This window comes from Symphalangus syndactylus, chromosome 13, assembly GCF_028878055.3.
Source record: "Symphalangus syndactylus isolate Jambi chromosome 13, NHGRI_mSymSyn1-v2.1_pri, whole genome shotgun sequence".
Taxonomy (NCBI): Eukaryota; Metazoa; Chordata; class Mammalia; order Primates; family Hylobatidae; genus Symphalangus; species Symphalangus syndactylus.
The window spans coordinates 39311283-39329513 of record NC_072435.2 but is presented as its reverse complement, the minus strand read 5'-3'; the positions used below and the strand labels follow the sequence as shown (position 1 = coordinate 39329513).

The following is an 18231-nucleotide window of genomic DNA, read 5'->3' as shown; positions in this document are numbered from 1 at the left end:
ACTCACATCTCCTCAAAGCCCAGCTCAAGAACCTGCTGGGGCTCCCTGCTGCCCGGCCAGGAGGCCAGATTTTTTAAATACCCTGGATACAGGCCAAGGGGTTCTGAACTTCCATCTGGGGGTGATGGGCAGATCCAAGAGACCCAGAGACAGGGCTTCACTTTCTTGTGAATGGTACTAAGAGTCTCTGTCTCCACAGTAGGGTCATCCCCCCACTCCTTCCCTCACGAAGACAAAATGTTTAGAGCACTCAGAAGAAGACTAGTACATACTCAAGAAAAGCTGTGAATGTGCTGTCCCCTGAGCCTAGAACACTGATCCCTCCCTGCGCCCCAGCACCACCCACCCCTTAGCTAATATTATTATTCAGATCTTAGCTCTCCCGGAATACTTCCGGCCACCCATCGAAACCTCCCCATCCCCTCATGGCTCACGATGACTTCACTTTGCTACATCATCTTTGTAAACACAGAGGTATGTGAAATTATCTTGATCCTTTGCTTGTGAAAGTTTGGTCGCTTGAGAGCTAGCTGCTCCGGATCTGTTACTCCGGGATGCTTCCCCAGCCCCCAGTGGGGAGTCGGCACCCAGCAGTGAAATAAAACTGTCTCAATGGGCTGCCTACTTGTTGCACTTGCCCCCACAGAGTCTGTGCATGCTAAGTTCTCACCGAAAAGCAGTTATTACTGGTGCCTTCTCCTCCAGCTCTAGGCACAAACCAGAGCTGCCCAAGGCACTGCCTGTCCCCCACCTACCAGGGCCAACTCCCAACAGTCTCAGCTAAGTGACTGGATGGTACCCCCAACCCCCTATCCCTGGTACCCAACCCAGCTTAGGTCCAGCAGGACCCAGTCTGTGCTGAAGCAGACCTGCAGCAATCCTGGCCCAACCAGCCAGGAAGGATGGTTCAGTCTCTTTTTGCGGGGCTGCTGGCCCAGTTCCTACTCCTCCTAGAACCAAGTGGCTGGCCAGACAGGCAAGAAGGGCAGGGCCCAGGTTGGAGGGTGTCCTGGGAACTATAGGGAGACTGGGGAGAATTAGGGTGACAACCCATCATTAAACCCAGAAGAACTGGCTGACACCACTTGACCCAGCAGTTTGTGGCTCCTGCCTCAGGTGCTGAGGATCCCAAATCAAAGTCCCAAGGACACCCTGGTAACAGCCTTGCAATTAGCCCAGAAAGGAACAAAAGCTGCTGCTATCCAACTGGGGGCCAAAGTGGGGCAAAAACAGTCTAGGCAAGCAAAGTCAAGTCCAGCCCTGGTGGTGCCAGGCCTCTTCAGCTTCCCACGGCCAGCCCACAGCTCCATGACTCCTGACCTCTTGGCTCCCAGGAGGGAAATGTGGAAGAAGGGGTGACCAGTCCTCTGAGAAAGATACCTCCACTGTTCCATTCCCCGGGGACACCATGGAAACTCAGTCTGTCCCAAAGGGGATTAACCCATCCCTCGGGGTGGGCAGAAGGGAAGGCCTGGACGGAGGAGAATGCCTGCCAGGGAATCCAGAACGAGGAGCTCCTTCAGTCAACCTCCTGGAAGGTCACTTGAGTGACTATGGATTTGGGCTGAGGGTCAGACAATCCCAGTTCAGCCACTGTCTGCTCATGTGACCTGAGACAAGCCACACCACCCCGAGCCTCAGCTTCCTCGTCTGGACCACAGAGAAGGCCTAAGTTGACCCGGTGGTGGTGAGCCATCAATGAGCTCATCCGACCAGTGAGGTCGGCACAGGGCCTGGCCCAGGACGAGCGCCCCAGAGGTAGATCCCTGGGCCAGGGTGTGAGTGCCTGATTTGATCCCCTTAACTCTTCTCTGTGCCCTGCCTTCACCCCATCGGGAGCCTCCAAACCACCATCAAGAGTTTTACATGCTCACCCCCTTTAATTCTTCACCCCCAGGGAGGTGGCACACAGAACTCAGGCTCAAGGAGTTGGTGCCTGGGAGGCCATGGGACTAATATATATGATGGTTGCTGTGAGGTCCCATTCACTAGGCTTGAACCACCAGCTTCTGGCCACAAAAGGTAGAGAAAGAATGCAGGATCCTAAAATACCCAGGTAACGTCTACTGGGCTGCCTCCCCGTAGATATATAAGGTGGGGGTGGGCGAGGGCCACCTTGTGATCAACAAGATGCCTAAGCTAGGTGTTCCAGACTGTCTCCAGCTGCCCACACAAACACCCACTGGCCAGCGCCTTTGAATAGTTGGCAGAGGCTTGCCCAAGGGGTAAGGTCAGGACTCTAGAGGCTTCAGGGATGAGGTGTGAGAAAGAGGGAACCCCTTGGATGTGACCCTGAACACTTGGAGTTGGGGGCGGTGGGGGGCGCATCTTAGTATATACCTTCTGGTCACACCAGCTTTTCCTGACCTGCCCCCACATCCCCCCTAGCCTAGCCCAAAGGCTCTGCTCTCTCGACTCCCAAAACTCCTACAGCAGTCCCTCACCTTACCTGATCGCCCCCACATCTAGCCTCCCCCTCCCCACATCTGAGTCCTGACCTCAAGTGACCCCCGGAAAACATCTCTGGGATCTCCTATCCGCCCCAACCCGAACTAACTCCGCCCACACCCACCGTGCCCCACTTCCTGGGCTTCTCCTCAGCCGCCCCCAGGCCTGTAACTTGACCCACCCACCTCCTCCAGCGCCCAGGCGGTACCTGCAGGCCCGGCCCCTCCCCGCCCCCCTCCGGCCGCGCCGCTCTCCTCTCCTCCCCCACTCGGCCTGGCCGGAGCCCGACTCCTCCTCCCCCTCCCCCTCCGGCATCCAAGGGAGCCTCCTCACTTTTCCGCCTCGGACCCTCCAACTTGCCCGGATCCCTGGTACCTGCCCCGGCCCGACCTGGCCCCCTCCCTCGCTGGGAGCTGGGGGAGCGGTCCAGGTACGATCCTGCCGCCCCCAAGCCCCGAGGCTCGAGCTGGACGCTCAAGGCCGCCCGCGGTAGCTCGGCCTCCACACACTCGCCTGCCCGGGCACGGGGCAGGCTGCGGGCCCGGCTCCTCCTCGGTCAGAGAAAGCACCCAGGCCCTCCCCACTCAGCCCTCGGGCCGCCCCGGCTGGAGGAGGCCGGAACCGGGCCTGACGGGGGCCGCCTCACCTGCGCCGTGGCCGCGCTCCGGGGGGTCCCGGCGGGCTCCGCAGCGGCGGCTGGGGCCGGGCCTGGGCCCGGGGCGCGCCCCGCTGCGCCGGGGCCTCGGCCTCCGCCTCCGCGGCCTCCGCGGCCTCCGCCTCAGCAGCAGCGGCAGCCGCGGCGGCCATTCATTGTGGGCCAGGCCGCCCCAGCCGAGCGCCGAGCGAGCGCAAGCCGCGCCGCCGCCGCAGCCAGGCCAGGGAGGAGCGGCCCCGGCCCCGCCCGCGCACCGCCCTCAGGCCCCGCCCTCCAGGCGAGGCCAGCCGAGCTCCGAGCGCGCCCCTTCTAACCGGCTCCGTCTCCTCTCTATGCCCCTGGGGGATCCTCGCCAGTACGTCGGCTGAGCTCGATGGTTCGAATCCCGACCCCGCCACCTTCTAGTCCCGCGACCTTGGGCAAGTCGCTCTACCTTTCCGAACTTTAGTTTCCTGTAAAACAAAAACAATAATGACGGCTGTTTATTGTGGCAGGCACTGTGTTACATTCTTTATGGGAATTAGCTCGTTTAAACTACACTAACATTTTTTAGTGGGAACTGTTACAGACACACTATAGAAAATAAAGGCAGCTGGGCGCGGTGGCTCACGCCTGTAATCCCAGCACTTTGGGAGACCGAGGTGGGTGGATCGCCTGAGGTCAGGAGTTCGAAACCAGCCTGGCCAATATGGTGAAACTCTGTCTCTACTAAAAATACAAAAATTAGCCGGGCGTGATGGCATGCGCTTGTAATCCCAGCTACTCGGGAGACTGAGGCAGGAGAATCGCTTGCACCCGGGAGGCGGTGGTTGCAGTGAGCCGAGATCATGCCACTGCACTCCAGCCTGGGCGAGGCTCCGTCTCAAAAAAAAAAAAAAAAAAAAAAGAAAGAAAGAAGAAAAGGAGGCACAGAGAAATGAAGAAAGCTGGTGAAGATCATCACATAGCAAGGAAGTGATGGCGGGTGCCAGGATTTAAACACAGGCTCAAAAGCGACAATAAGAGCTAAGACTTTTATGATGCTTACCGGATGCCAGGTTCTGTTAGCATTTTACCTGCACTAACTCGTTTACTTCTCACTACAACCCAGTAACAAATGGTAAAAAAGTTCTGCCCATTTTGCAAAAGCGGTAACTTAAGTTCAGAGTTAACAAGTCGCAGGGCGAGCTGAGACTGGAACCCAGGTAGCCGGGACCACTTCGCTGTCCTGCCTTCATACACTGGTTAGAACTTTACCGAGCGCTTACAATGTTAGAGTGGCTCTTTGCACGCTTTCCAGGAATCTGTCATTTAATCTTTGCTCTATCTGAGAAACCACGATTCTTATTTAATAGGTAAGAAAAGTGAAGCCCCGGGAGTAACCTGCCCAGAGCATGTGATGGGACTGAGATTCAAACCCGGTAAATCCAACTCCAGAGCCTGAGTTATTCCTGCAAGGTGCTCTGAAAGAATGTGTATATAGCACCCAGAACACAGAAGAGGACCAATAAGTGTTGGGTTTCTCCGCTTACCGCCCCTTTTCTGAGCCACAACTTCCTCATCTGTGAAATGGGACTAGTGACGTGTCCTCTCCCAGGGGATCCACTGTGATTAAAACCCCCCGGAACAGCACGATCAGCGCGCTTCCTTTATGGCGTTCATTTTGATCCCGGCCGCCAACCGTACGTTTCCTCATTGACTGGCCAACCACTATCATGTGACTCGCCCACCCACTGTGCCAATATGGCGGCGCCCAAGTCCAAATTCGGGAAACGTGCACCTTGACTAATTCGGTTTTCTGTGGCTACGAGAGCGGGTGAGGAGGGGCTGGGCAGCGCGGGGAGAGATTCGGACTCGGGGCGGGCCTGCACGAGGGCATCGGCTCCACAGGGACCAGTCATCCCCAAAACGAGGGGATATCAGCTTACCGAGGCCGCAGGTCTTCCTAGTCCCCACCTCATAGATACGTAGGACAGCCCCGGGCCCAGAATGCGGCTCTTTGACCCTCTCTATGCCCTTCCCCGCCACCCGAACCAGGCTTGGCAGGCAGAGGCGCCAGCGGATGTCTCATGCAAGGATCGTCCATGTGGCTAAGCCTCACTTTCCGCCGCGCCCGTGTGCTCTGTAGAGTCCAGTTTTTCGAGTGGCAGTCCCCAGGGCTGCCGAATCCAGCAGCGATGGAGAACGGCACCGGGCCCTACGGAAAAGAACGCCCACGTGAAGTCCAGGAGACGACAGTCACCGAGGGGGCTGCCAAAATCGCCTTTCCCAGCGCCAACGAGGTCTTTTATAACCCGGTGCAGGAATTCAATCGAGACCTGACGTGAGCAGGGGTCAGAGGTTAGCCTGGCATCGGCTAGTGGGTCAGTGTGGATGGCGGGGGCGGGGTATGAGCTAGTCCTCTGTCTCCCACCAGATGTGCTGTGATCACCGAGTTTGCTCGCATTCAGCTTGGGGCCAAAGGAATCCAGAGTGAGTGGAGGTCCAGGCTTCTGGTGGGCGGGGGTCACACGAGTCTATCTCCCTGCCTGGTCTCTTCTGCCGCCCAAATCCAGAGAGGCTTCAGCCACATAGCAGGCCCTGGGTTCTGCTCCTTCAGCCTTTTCCCAGGGATTTCAGGGACGATATTTTGGAGATTAAAGGGAGGTTTCTCAGAAGGGACTTTGTTATTCTCTGACTTGTGCCTCTGGGTGGCTGCAGTCAAGGTGCCAGGAGAGAAGGACACGCAAAAAGTGGTTGTGGACTTGTCGGAGCAAGAGGAGGAAAAGGTTGAGCTGAAAGAGAGTGAAAACCGGGCCTCAGGAGACCAACCTCGCATAGCGGCCGTCGGGGAGATCTGTGAGGTGGGGCCTGAGCATACGAGCTGGCCGCCCTGGAATTTAGCGGGAGACAGGGGGCTCCTGGAGGGAGAGAGCTATAGGAGGTGGGTGGTGGGGGCTCCTTGGGGCCCAGAAGAGGATAGAGATGGAGATGTGAGAGAGGTTTTCTGCTTACTCCAACAGGAAGGCCTGCATGTGCTGGAAGGCCTGGCAGCTTCAGGCCTACGTTCCATTCGATTTGCCCTAGAGGTGCCTGGGCTCAGATCTGTGGTTGCAAACGATGCCTCCGCCCGGGCTGTGGATCTCATACGCCAGAATGTCCAGCTCAATGACGTGGCCCACCTGGTACAGCCGAGCCAAGCAGATGCCCGGTAGGTTCTGGGCATCACAGCCTAGCTCTGGGACAAGCCTGCCTGGGGTCAAATTCTGGCTCTGTCATATTCTCACTCTATGACCTTGAGTGAGTGACTTAGCCTCTTTGAGCCCCAGTTTCCTTATCTGTCAAGTGAGAAAATTAGTTTTACAGGGGTTGCTGTGATGAGTAAGTAATAGATAATTATTGTATGATCCATACTCTGTGCCAGAAATAAGTAGCATCCTGGTCTCTGTTTTAACTTCTTATACTCCTTTTATTCATTCAAATGAGCCATAGTATATCCCGTGCCTGCTATGTGTCAGGCACCATTTTCAGAGCTGGAAATGCATCAGGAAACAAAACAGGCAAAATTGGTGACCTTCGCAAGAGTTGGCAAACTATAGCCTGTGGGGCTCACAGCCTGTTTTTTTGTTTGTTTGTTTGTTTGTTTGTTTGTTTTTTGAGATGTAGTCTCACCCTTGTTGCCCAGGCTGGAGTGCAGTGGTGCGATCTCACCTCCTTGCAACCTCCGCCTCCCAGGTTCAAGCGATTCCCCTGCCTCAGCCTCCCAAGTAGCTGGGATTACAGGCACGTGCCACCACGTCTGGCTAATTTTTACTTTTTATTTATTTATTTATTTTTTTGAGATGGAGTCTCGCTCTGTTGCCCAGGCTAGAGTGCACTAGCGTGATCTTGGCTCACTGCAACCTCCACCTCCCAGGTTCAAGTGATTCTCCTGCCTCAGCCTCCTGACTGAGTAGCTGGGACTACAGACATCTACTACCACACCCGCCTGATTTTTGTATTTATAGTAGAGATGGGGTTTCACCATGGTGGCCAGGATGGTCTCGATCTCCTGACCTCGTGATCTGCCCGCCTCGGCCTCCCAAAGGGCTGGGATTACAGGCATGAGCCACCACGCCCGGCTATGCCAGGCTAATTGTTACATTTTTAGTAGAGACAGGGTTTTGCCATGTTGGCCAGGCTAGTCTCAAACTCCTGACCTCAAGTGATCTGCCCGCCTCGGCCTTCCAAAGTGCTGGAATTACAGACGTGAGCCACTGCGCCCGGCCTAGCCAGTTTATCAATGGCCCACAACCCAAGAATGTTTTTTACATTTTTAAAGGTTAAAAAAGAAGAATATGCAGTAGGGACCACATATGACTCACACAGCCTAAAATACCTTCTGACCTTTTACAGAGAAAAAAGTTTTTACTTTTCTGAACTTACTAGAATCCAAATAGTAATCACAGACAATGAAAAGTAATTAGCTGGGCATGGTGACTCATGCCTGTAATTGAGCATTTTGAGAGGCCAAGGCAGGAGGATCGCTTGAGGCCAGGATTTCAAGACCAGCCTAGGCAACACAGTGAAATCCCTGTCTCTACAAAAATTTTAAAATGCGGTCAGACACAGTGGCTCACCCCTGTAATCCCAGCACTTTGGAAGGCCGAGGTGGGCGGATCACTTGAGGTCAGGAGTTCGAGACCAGCCTGGCCAACATGGTAAAACCCCATCTCTACTAAAAATATAAAAATTAGCCAGGCGTGGTGGCACGTGCCTGTAATCCCAGCTACTTGGGAGGCTGAGGCAGGAGAATTGCTTGAACCCAGGAAGTGGAAGTTGCAGTGAGCAGAGATCCCGCCACTGCACTCCAGCCTGGGTGACAGAGCAAGACTCTGTCTCCAAAGAAAGGAAAAAAAAATGTGTTAATACATCTACAAACTGCTTGAAATGGTGTCAGGCAGATACGTCTTATATCAGTATTGTTGTTGTTTTAGATGTGTGGACTGAGTTCCACATGGTGCTTTTCCTAAGTCGGAAAATTGTGCAGTTTAATAAATGACTAAGGCCAGGTGCAGTGACTCACACTTGTAATCTCAGCACTTTGGGAGGCCGAGGTGGATGGATCACCTGAGGTCAGGAGTTTGAGACCAGCCTGGCCAACATGTTGAAACCCCGTCTCTACTAAAAATACAAAAATTAGCCGGGTCTAGTGGCACATGTCTGTAGTCCCAGCTACTCGGGAGGCTGAGGCACAAGAATTGCTTGAACTGGGGAGGCGGAGGTTGCAGGGAGCCGAGATCACGACACTGCACTCCAGCTGGCTAACAGAGCAAAACTCTGACTCTAAAATAAATAAATAAATAAATGACTGAGCCAGGACTTGAACTTGGGAATCTGGCCCCGGAGTTCAGACCCAAACCACCGTGCTATAGGAGTTAATATGTGTAGGGGACAGAGAAGGTATCTGGCGCGGGAGGCTGAGGACCTGGCCCTCTTTGCACCAGGATGCTGATGTACCAGCACCAGAGGGTGTCGGAGAGGTTTGACGTCATTGATCTGGACCCCTATGGCAGCCCAGCCCCCTTCCTGGATGCAGCTGTGCAGGCTGTGAGTGAAGGAGGTGAGGCGGGGATGGCACTGGGGTAGGAGCAGGGCCTGGGGTGTTGGAGGGTTCTCACTGCCCAGCCCCTCTCTGCAGGGTTGCTGTGTGTGACCTGCACGGACGTGGCGGTGTTGGCGGGAAACAACGGGGAGACATGCTACAGCAAGTACGGGGCCATGGCCCTCAAGAGCCGGGCCTGCCACGAGATGGTGAGGGGCCCTCTGCCAGCCAGCCAGGGAGACCGGGGGACAGGTGGTTGTCTGAGTCCCTTACCCAATACACTTTCCCCCTCCTCAGACCTGCTCAGCTTCCTCCAGGCTGATGGCCAGATGCATCCCAGGCTGTTAACGACAGGCGTGTCTTCAACCCACATAGTTCCTAAGAGCATGGCTGATAGTCATGGTCATTTGGGGACAGTGGCTTTGGCCAGGATAGGAGTGCATGGCCACATTATTTTACTTTTCTGTATTAAAACAACTTTTCAAAAAAAAAATTTTTTTTTAAAGGTGGTTTTTCCAGGACTGGGTTTATCAGCACCACACTCTCTCAGCAACTGAGCTAACCGACCACCCTTAGGACTGGGTTTAAATCCTAGCTTTGCTGGTGGCTCTGGGCAAGTGACTTCACCTTTCTGGTCCTCGGGTTTTTTTGCATCTGTAAAATGGGCACAACGATGGTCTGAAGGCCGGGCGCAGTGGCTCACACCTGTAATCCCAGCACTTTGGGAGGCCTAGGCAGGTGGATGACCTGAGGTCAGGACTTTGAGACCAGCTGGCCAACATGGTAAAACCCTATCTCTACTAAAAATACAAAAATTAGCTAGGCATGGTGGCAGGTACCTGTAATCCCGGCTACTCAGGAGGCTGAGGCAGGAGAATCACTTGAACCCAGGAGGCGGAGGTTGCAGTGAGCCAAGATCACTCCACTGCACGCCAGCCTGGGCAACAGAGGGAGACCCCGTCTCAAAAAAGAAAAAAAATAGGCGGGGCGCGGTGGCTTACGCCTGTAATCCCAGCACTTTGGAAAGTCGAGGTGGGTGGACCACGAGGTGAGGAGATTAAGACCATCCTGGCTAACACGGTGAAACCCGATCTTCACTAAACATACAAAAACTTAGCCAGGCGTGGTAGCGGGCACCTGTAGTCCCAGCTGTTTGGGAGGCTGAGGCAGGAGAATGGCGTGAACCCTGAAGGCAGAGCTTGCAGGGAGCTGAGATCTGGCCACTGCACTCCAGCCTGGGCAACAGAGCGAGACTCTGTCTCAAAAAAAAAGGGCTGGGTGTGGTGGCTCATGCCTGTAATCCCAGCACTCTGGGAGGCCGAGGCAGGTGGATCACGAGGTCAGGAGATCGAGACCATCCTGGCTAACACGGTGAAACCCCGTCTCTACTAAAAATACAAAAAAATTAGCCAGACGTGGTGGCGGGCACCTGTAGTCCCAGCTACTCAGGAGGCTGAAGCAGGAGAATGGCGTGAACCCAGGAGGCGGAGCTTGCAGTGAGCCGAGACCTTGCCACTGCACTCCAGCCTGGGCGACAGAGCGAGACTCTGTTTCAAAAAAAGAAAAAAAAATAGGCCGGGCGCAGTGGCTCACGCCTGTAATCCCAGCACTCTGGGAGGCCGAGGTGGGTGGATCACCTGAGGTCAGGTGTTCAAGAGCAGCCTGGCCAACATAGTGAAACCCCGTCTCTACTAAAAATATGAAAAAAAAAAAATTAGCTGGGCGTGGTGGCGGGTGCCTGTAATCCCGGCTACTTGGGAGGCTGAGGCAGGAGAATCGATTGAACCCAGGAGGTAGAGGTTGCAGTGAGCTGAGATGGCGCCATTGCACTCCAGCCTGGGCAACAAGAGCAAAACTCTGTCTCAAAAAAAAAAAAAAAAATGGTTTGACCCTATTGAGTGTCTGATCAGGATTCAAGAAGGCTGAGTGGCAAAGTGCAGCAGCTCATGCCTGTAATCCTAGCACTTTCGGAGGCCAAGGTGGGGGGATCACTTGAGGTTAGGAACCTGGGCAACATAGTGAGGACCCCATCTCTACAAAAAAACCCTAAAAATTACCTAGGTGTGGTGGTGGATGCCTGTGGTCCCAGCTACTCTGGAGGCTGAGGCAGGAGGATCACTTGAGCCTAGGAGTTCAAAGTTATTGTGAGCTTTCATAGTGAGGGTTCTGTCATGAAGTCAGCCTGGGAAATGCTGACTCCTTTCCCATATCAGAGTCTCACACTAGCAAGAAAGCCCTGGCTGTTTTTCTTTTTTTTTTTTTTTTGAGACGGAGTCTTGCTCTGTCACCCAGGCTGGAGTGCAGTGGCGCAATCTCGGCTCACTGCAAGCTCAGCCTCCTGGGTTCAGGCCATTCTCCTGCCTCAGCCTCTCCGAGTAGCTGGGACTACAGGCGCCCGCCACCACGCCCGGCTAATTTTTTGTATTTTTAGTAGAGACGGGGTTTCACCGTGGTCTCAATCTCCTGACCTCGTGATCCGCCCGCCTCGGCCTCCCAAAGTTCTGGGATTACAAGCGTGAGCCACCGCGCCCAGCCTAGCCCTGGCTGTTTTTCTTTTTTTTCTTTTTTGAGATGGAGTTTCACTCTTGTTGCCCAGGCTGGAGTGCAGTGGCGAGATCTCGGTTCACTGCAACCTTCGCCTCCCAGGTTCAAGTGATTCTTCTGCCTCGGCCTCCCGAGTAGCTGGGATTACAGGCACCCACCACCATACCCAGCTAATTTTTTGTATTTTTAGTAGAGACGGGGGTTTTGTCCTGTTAGCCAGGCTGGTCTCAAACTCCTGACCTCAGGTGATCCACCCGCCTTAGCCTCCCAAAGTGCTGGGATTACAGGCGTGAGCCACCGCGCCAGGCCCAGGCCCCGGCAGTTCTACAGCACCTAGTATCCCCACTTCCTGCCCACAGAGCCCTTGGGGGCTGGAACGTGGGTCCTCAGTACATGCCACATGGCACACTGATCATGCTGATCAGAATAGGTTGGATCTATGTTTTCCTCACTCATTTAGTGCCCCCAGCAGTGCCACAGACAGGGACTGTTGTGATTTTGCAGATGAAGAAACTGAGGCACAGAGAGGTGATACTCACTTGTTAAGGGTCCCACAGCCAGGACTCTCGGGGGTGGGCTTGGAGCCTGTACTTGTGAGTACCATATAGGGCTCCTGGTGGGGTGGGTGGATAATGGAGGGGAGGCTGACACCCACCCCCCGCCTCCAGGCCCTGAGAATCGTCCTGCACAGCCTGGACCTCCGAGCCAACTGCTACCAGCGCTTCGTGGTGCCGCTGCTCAGCATCAGCGCTGACTTCTACGTGCGTGTTTTTGTCCGTGTCTTCACCGGCCAGGCCAAGGTCAAGGCCTCAGCCAGGTCAGCCCGGGGGCAGAGAGTGGTGGTGGATTGAGAGAGGAGACGGGACCTTGCCCTGGGGGATCTGGGGCTTCTTAAGGGACAGAGCCAGTCTAAGGGAGGAGTTGGGGTGTCGTGGTCACGCTGGGAACTCATGGCCACTGGTACCCCCCACAGCAAGCAGGCGCTGGTGTTCCAGTGTGTGGGCTGCGGGACCTTCCACCTTCAGCGCCTTGGCAAAGCGTCAGGAGTCCCCAGCGGCCGGTGAGCAGGGAGGAAGGAGGAGAAGGGGCGTCCCAGGGTTTTCCTCCCTCCCTACCAACCGCCCCTCTCTGTTTAGGGTCAAGTTCTCTGCAGCCTGTGGTCCCCCCATGACCCCCGAGTGTGAACACTGTGGGCAGCGACACCAGGTAGGGCTAGGCCAGGGGAGGCAAAGGAGCAAGAGGGTCTCGAAGGTCATGGTCCCTGCTCACCTGTCCCTGGTGCGCCCCCAGCTTGGTGGTCCCGTGTGGGCAGAGCCCATCCATGACCTGGATTTTGTGGGCCGTGTCCTGGAGGCTGTGAGCACCAACCCCGGCCGCTTCCACACCTCAGAGCGGATCCGGGGGGTCCTGAGCGTCATCACTGAGGTGAGGGCCGGGCTGTGACGGGGAAGGGGGCTCCACCTGTGCCTGCCCATCTCCACTCATGCCCATCCTGTCCCCCATCGCAGGAGCTCCCGGACGTGCCTCTGTACTACACCCTGGACCAGCTGAGCAGCACCATCCACTGCAACACGCCAAGCCTCCTGCAGTTGCGGTAAGAGCCCCTGGGGCCGGGAGGAGCCTGTCCCTGACCACAGGGTGGCCTGGGGCAAGTCCAGGGATTCTCATGCATAGAACTTGCGAGGGGGTGGGGAGAACCCCGTGCGGTGTCTCATGCCTGTAATCCCAGTACCCTGGGAGGCTGAGGCAAGAAGATCACTTGAGGCCAACCTGGGCAACGTAATAAGACCCTATCTCTAACAAATTAAATAAATAAATATATATATACACACACACACATATACACACACATACATAACGTATGTATACACACACACACACACACACACACGCCTGGTATGGTGATACATGCCTATAGTCCTGACTACTCAGGAGGCTGAAGTGGGAGGATCGTTTGGGCCAGGAGTTTGATGCTAAAGTGAGCTATGATCATGCCACTCCAGCCTGGGTGACAAAATGAGAACCTGTCTCTTTAAAAAAAAAAAAATTAGGCCAGGCTTATTGGCTCATGCCTATATTCCCAGCACTTTGGGAGGCTGAGGCAGGCAGATCACTTGAGGTCAGGAGTTCAAGACCAGCGTGGTCAAAATGGTTAAACCCTGTCTCTACTAAAAATACAAAAATTAGCCGGGTGTGGTGGCACATGCCTATAGTCCCAGCTACTTGGGAGGCTGAGGCACAAGACTCACTTGAACCTGGGAGGAGGAGGAGGCTGTGGTGAGCCAAGATTGCACCACTGCACATCAACCTGGGCAACAGAGCGAGACTCCATTTAAAATATAATAATAATAATCAGAAAAAGAAAAAGGCCAGGTGTGGTGGCTCATGCCTGTAATCCCAGCACTTTGGGAGGCTGGGGCGGGCGAATCACTTGAGGCCAGGAGTTCCAGACATGCCCGGCCAACATGGTGAAACCCTGTCTCTACTAAAAATACAAAAATTAGCTGGGCGTGGTGGCACATGCCTATAGTCCCAACTACTCGGGAGGCTGAGGCAGGAGAATCACTTAAACCCAGGAGGCGGAGGCTGTGGTGAGCCAAGATTGCGCCATTGCACTCCAGCCTGAGCGACAGAGCGAGACTCCATCTCAAAAAAAAAAAAAAAGAAAGAAAAGAAATGAACTCTGTAGCCATGAGCCCTTGCCAAAGGTAGTCTGACCTACACTGGTCAGCTCGGGCTTTGGAGTCAAGGGGTCCGGCATCTCCCTCATAATCCCTGCTGTTCCCCAGGTCGGCCCTCCTCCACGCTGACTTCCGGGTCTCGCTCTCCCACGCCTGTAGGAATGCTGTGAAGACGGATGCCCCTGCCTCCGCCCTCTGGGACATCATGCGTTGCTGGGTGAGGGCAGGGCTGACCTCATGCAAGTGGGAGGGCAGGTGGTAGTCACCTGGAGGTCCCTTGGGCCTAGTATTCCCTAACCTCTGACCTCTGCCCCCAGGAGAAGGAATGTCCGGTGAAACGGGAGCGACTATCAGAGACTAGTCCAGCGTTCCGCATTCTCAGTGTGGAGCCCAGGTAGGGGCAAGCACATGCGGGAGGGGCCAGGGCTGCCCATAGGCATGGGAAGCACATGTGTGTGCAAACAACACAGATGCTGCCCCACACAGACTCGTGCCCATTCTTCAAGTGAGATTCAAAATCTGCTGACTGGGGCTGGGTAGGTGGCTCACACCTGTAATCCCAGCACTTTGGGAGGCTGAGGCAGGTGGATCACCTGAGGTCAAGAGTTCAAGACCAGCCTGGCCAACATGGTGAAACCCCATCTCTACTAAAAATACAAAAATTAGCTGGGCATGGTGTGGTGGTGGGTGCCTGTAATCCCAGCTACTCAGGAGGCTGAGACAGGAGAGTCGCTTGAACCTGGGAGGCAGAGGTTGCAGCGAGTCTAGATCACGCCATTGCACTCCAGCCTGGGCGACAGAGTGAAACACCATCTCAAAAAGAATAAAAAAATAGCTGGGCGCGGTGGCTTATGCCTGTAGTCCCAGCACTTTGAGAGGCCGAGGCAGGCGGATCACGAGATCAGGAGATCGAGACCATCCTGGCTAACACAGTGAAACTCCGTCTCTACTAAAAATACAAAAAAAAAAAAAAAAAAAAAATTATCCGGGCATGGTGGCGGGCGCCTGTAGTCCCAGCTACTCGGGAGGCTGAGACAGGAGAATAGCGTGAACCCGGGGGGCAGAGTTTGCAGTGAGCCGAGATCGCGCCACTGCACTCCAGCCTGGGCAACAGAGCAAGACTCCATCTCAAAAAAAAAAAAAATTTTTTTTTAAATAAATTATTAAATCTGACTGGGCTGGGCGTAGTGGCTCATACCTATAATCCCAGCACTTTGGGAGGCCAAGACACGCAGATCACCTGAGGTCAGGAGTTCAAGACCAGCCTGGCCAACATGGCAAAACCCTGTCTCTACTAAAAATACACACAAAAAAAAATTAACCAGGTGTGGTGGCACATGCCTGTAGTCCTAGCTACTCGGGAGGCTGAGGCAGGTGAATCGCTTGAACCTGAGGCAGAGTTTGTAGTGAGCCGAGATTGCACCCACTGCACTCCAGCCCGGGCGACAGTGTGAGACTCCGTCACAAAAAAAAACCAAAAAACAAAATTAGCATTAATAGCATACCAGGGGTAACTTTTTGTCCATTTTGTTCACTGTCTATTCCCAGCACTGAGAACAATTCAGGCACACAGTCGTTAAATAAAAATGTTTATTAGGGCCAGGCATGGTGGCTCATTCCTATAATCCCAGTGCTTTGGGGGCCAAAGCGGGAAGATCGCTTGAGCCCAGGAGTTTGAAACCAGCCTGGGCAACACAGTAAGACTCCATCTCTACCAGAAAACTAAAAAAATTAGCTGGGCATGGTGGTACCTGCCTGTCGCCCCAGCTACTCAGGAGCTTGAGGCTGAGGCAGGAGGATTGCTCGAGCCCAGGAGTTCCAGACTGCAGCTTTGATGGCGATCACACCACTGCACTCCAGCCTGGGCAGCAGAGTGAGACCCTATATCTTTTTTTTTTTTTTTTTTGAGACGGAGTCTCGCTCTATCGCCCAGGCTGGGGTGCAGTGGCGCAATCTCGGCTCACTGCAAGCTCCGCCTCCCAGGTTCACACCATTCTCCTGCCTCAGCCTCTCCGAGTAGCTGGGACTACAGGCGCCCGCCACCACGCCCGGCTAATTGTTTTGTATTTTTAGTAGAGGCGGGGTTTCACCGTGGTCTCGATCTCCTGACCTCGTGATCCGCCCACCTCGGCCTCCCAAAGTGCTGGGATTACAAGCATGAGCCACCGCGCCCGGCCGAGACCCTATATCTTTATTTTGTTTTTTTTAGACAGAGGTTCACTCTCTTGCCCAGGCTGGAGTGCAGTGCTGCGATTTCAGCTCACTGCAACCTCCGCCTCCCAGGTTCAAGCGATTCTCCTGCCTCAGCGTCCCGAGTAGCTGGTATCACAGGCACCTGGCACCACGCCTGGCTAATTTTTGTATTTTTAGTGGAGATGGGGTTTCACCATGTTGGCCAGGCTGGTCTCGAACTCCTTACCTCAGGTGATCCACCCGCCTCGGCCTCCCAAAGTGCTGGGATTTACAGGCATGAGCCACCGTGCCTGGCCGAGACCCCATCTCTTTAAAAAAAACAAAAATGTGGCCGGGCGCGGTTGCTCACACTTGTAATCCCAGCACTTTGGAAGGCCGAGGCAGGCGGATCACGAGGTCAGGAGATCGAGACCATCCTGGCTAACATGGTGAAACCCCGTCTCTACTAAAAATACAAACAATTAGTCGGTCTTGGTGGTGGGCGCCTGTAGTCCCAGCTACTCAGGAGGCTGAGGCAGGAGAATGTAAAAATACAAAAATTAGCTGGGTGTGGTGGCACATGCCTGTAGTCCCAGCTACTTGGGAGGCTGAGGCACAAGAATCACTTGAACCTGGGAGGAGGAGGAGGCTGTGGTGAGCCAAGATTGCACCACTGCACATCAACCTGGGCAACAGAGCGAGACTCCATTTAAAATATAATAACAATAATTAGAAAAAGAAAAAGGCCAGGTGTGGTGGCTCATGCCTGTAATCCCAGCACTTTGGGAGGCGGAGCTTGCAGTGAGCCGAGATAGCGCCCCTGCACTCCGGCCTGGGCGAAAGAGCGAGACTCCGTCTCAAAAAAAGAAAGAACAAAAACAAAAAAAAAACAAAAAAATGTTTATTAGATGAATGAGAGAATCCTGACATGAACAGACACCTCATGCTGTGTGGTGGAGGCGGACAGGCCCTGTGGGGAGTGGGGACACACTCGTGTGGCATCTTCCCCCAGCCCTGACGCCCCACCCCTGCTTCCCTAGGCTGCAGGCCAACTTCACCATCCGGGAAGATGCCAACCCCAGCTCCCGCCAGCGAGGACTCAAGCGCTTCCAGGCTAACCCAGAGGCCAACTGGGGTCCACGGCCTCGTGCCCGGCCGGGGTGAGTGGTGGTAGGGTGGGGGTGGGGCTCAGCCAGGGAAAGAAGGGGTAAGGGGCAGATGGGGTCCCACCTACTCCTCCCCTCGCACAGGGGCAAGGCGGCCGACGCAGCTATGGAGGAGAGACGCAGGCTGCTTCAGAACAAGCGGAAGGAGCCGCCGGAAGATGCGGCCCAGCGGGCTGCCCGGCTCAAGACGTTTCCTTGCAAGAGGTTTAAGGAGGTAAGGTCCCTCCTCCCTTTCCCCCACTGCAGGACACGTGAGTCTCCCCTTTGGGCAACAGGGAGAGAGCTGGGGGAGCTGGGGCCAGGCAAGTGTTTGGGAGTGGGCTTCCCATCCCAGGAAAGGATCCCATCAGGGGCTGCTGAGCTCCGGGCAGGGGTTCACACCCACCATCTTCCCACCAGGGCACCTGTCAACGTGGGGACCAGTGCTGCTACTCCCACAGCCCCCCGACACCCGGGGTTTCTGCTGATGCTGCCCCTGACTGTCCAGAGACCTCCAACCAGAGCCCCCCTGGACCTGGGGCTGCCGCTGGGCCAGGCATAGACTGAACCAATAAAGAGATGTCACGTCACCTTCTCCCGATTGCCTGTGGTTTGTGTATTGGTCCATACAGCTGCATGACTGGGATCTGTTCCTCTGTTCCTCTGGGGATCGTTCGTCCCTGCTTGACTGGAGTATTGAGTCTGTATGGGAGGTAGGAGCTGACCATCTGCACAGTAGTCGGCCCCTCTGCAGCGAGGGTCACTGAGCCACCCCAGAGCCGGAGCCTGCGATTCCCGAAGCGGCCACGGGGCGGCAGCTGTGCGCTCGCTCCGGCGGGGGTTCTGCCCCTCTTCCCCCTCCCACCTTCAGCGCGCTCCAGGCCAAGGGCTTGCGCATAGGGGGGCGCTCCTGCCCGGTAGCCCCCACGTGTCCTCGCGCCGCTGCCTCCTCGCCGCCTGGTTTCTTTGGCCCAGCCCTCCAGGGGCCGCAGTGGCGGAAGCTGGACCGGAACCAGGCGCCCTGTGCATCCGCTCCAGACCAGG

General features: G+C 55.2%; 2 protein-coding genes and 1 long non-coding RNA gene across 14 annotated transcripts in view; 1 reads left to right on the top strand and 2 right to left on the bottom strand.

Annotated features, from left to right (window-relative positions):
• Window positions 1–4830, bottom strand: part of NACC1 (nucleus accumbens associated 1) — a 25814-nt gene extending 20984 nt beyond the window's left edge. The window contains exons 1-2 of one of the 3 annotated variants that reach the window (XM_055235702.2): window positions 4615–4830; window positions 3537–3555 (exon numbers count right to left, since the gene is read on the bottom strand). In XM_055235702.2, coding sequence (XP_055091677.1) covers window positions 3537–3555; window positions 4615–4644 — 49 coding nt within the window. In that variant the 5' untranslated portion in view covers window positions 4645–4830. Of the gene's footprint in view, window positions 1–3094; window positions 3293–3417; window positions 3556–4614 lie in introns of those variants that run through there. The other 2 variants (XM_055235706.2, XM_055235705.2) reach the window with 2 other exon arrangements.
• TRMT1 (tRNA methyltransferase 1) lies at window positions 4769–17782 on the top strand. 10 transcript variants are annotated; one of them, XM_063616340.1, is made up of 17 exons: window positions 4769–4898; window positions 5120–5405; window positions 5499–5554; window positions 5783–5925; window positions 6085–6272; window positions 8548–8663; window positions 8742–8854; window positions 11858–12006; window positions 12163–12249; window positions 12326–12395; window positions 12480–12614; window positions 12698–12783; window positions 14030–14087; window positions 14188–14264; window positions 17083–17202; window positions 17293–17422; window positions 17608–17782. In XM_063616340.1, the coding sequence occupies exons 2-17, from the start codon at window positions 5152–5154 to the stop codon at window positions 17752–17754; spliced, it is 1929 nt and encodes a 642-aa protein (XP_063472410.1). In that variant the 5' UTR covers window positions 4769–4898; window positions 5120–5151; the 3' UTR covers window positions 17755–17782. The 10 variants fall into 10 exon arrangements, with proteins under 10 accessions (XP_063472410.1, XP_055091672.1, XP_055091673.1 ...); XM_055235697.2 differs by having other exon boundaries at window positions 13979–14087; XM_063616341.1 differs by having other exon boundaries at window positions 4807–4898; window positions 5211–5405.
• Window positions 16908–18231, bottom strand: LOC134732311 (uncharacterized). Its single transcript, XR_010115345.1, has 2 exons — window positions 18053–18231; window positions 16908–17889 (listed from the first exon to the last, which is right to left on the bottom strand). It is a non-coding gene; the product is annotated as an uncharacterized lncRNA (long non-coding RNA).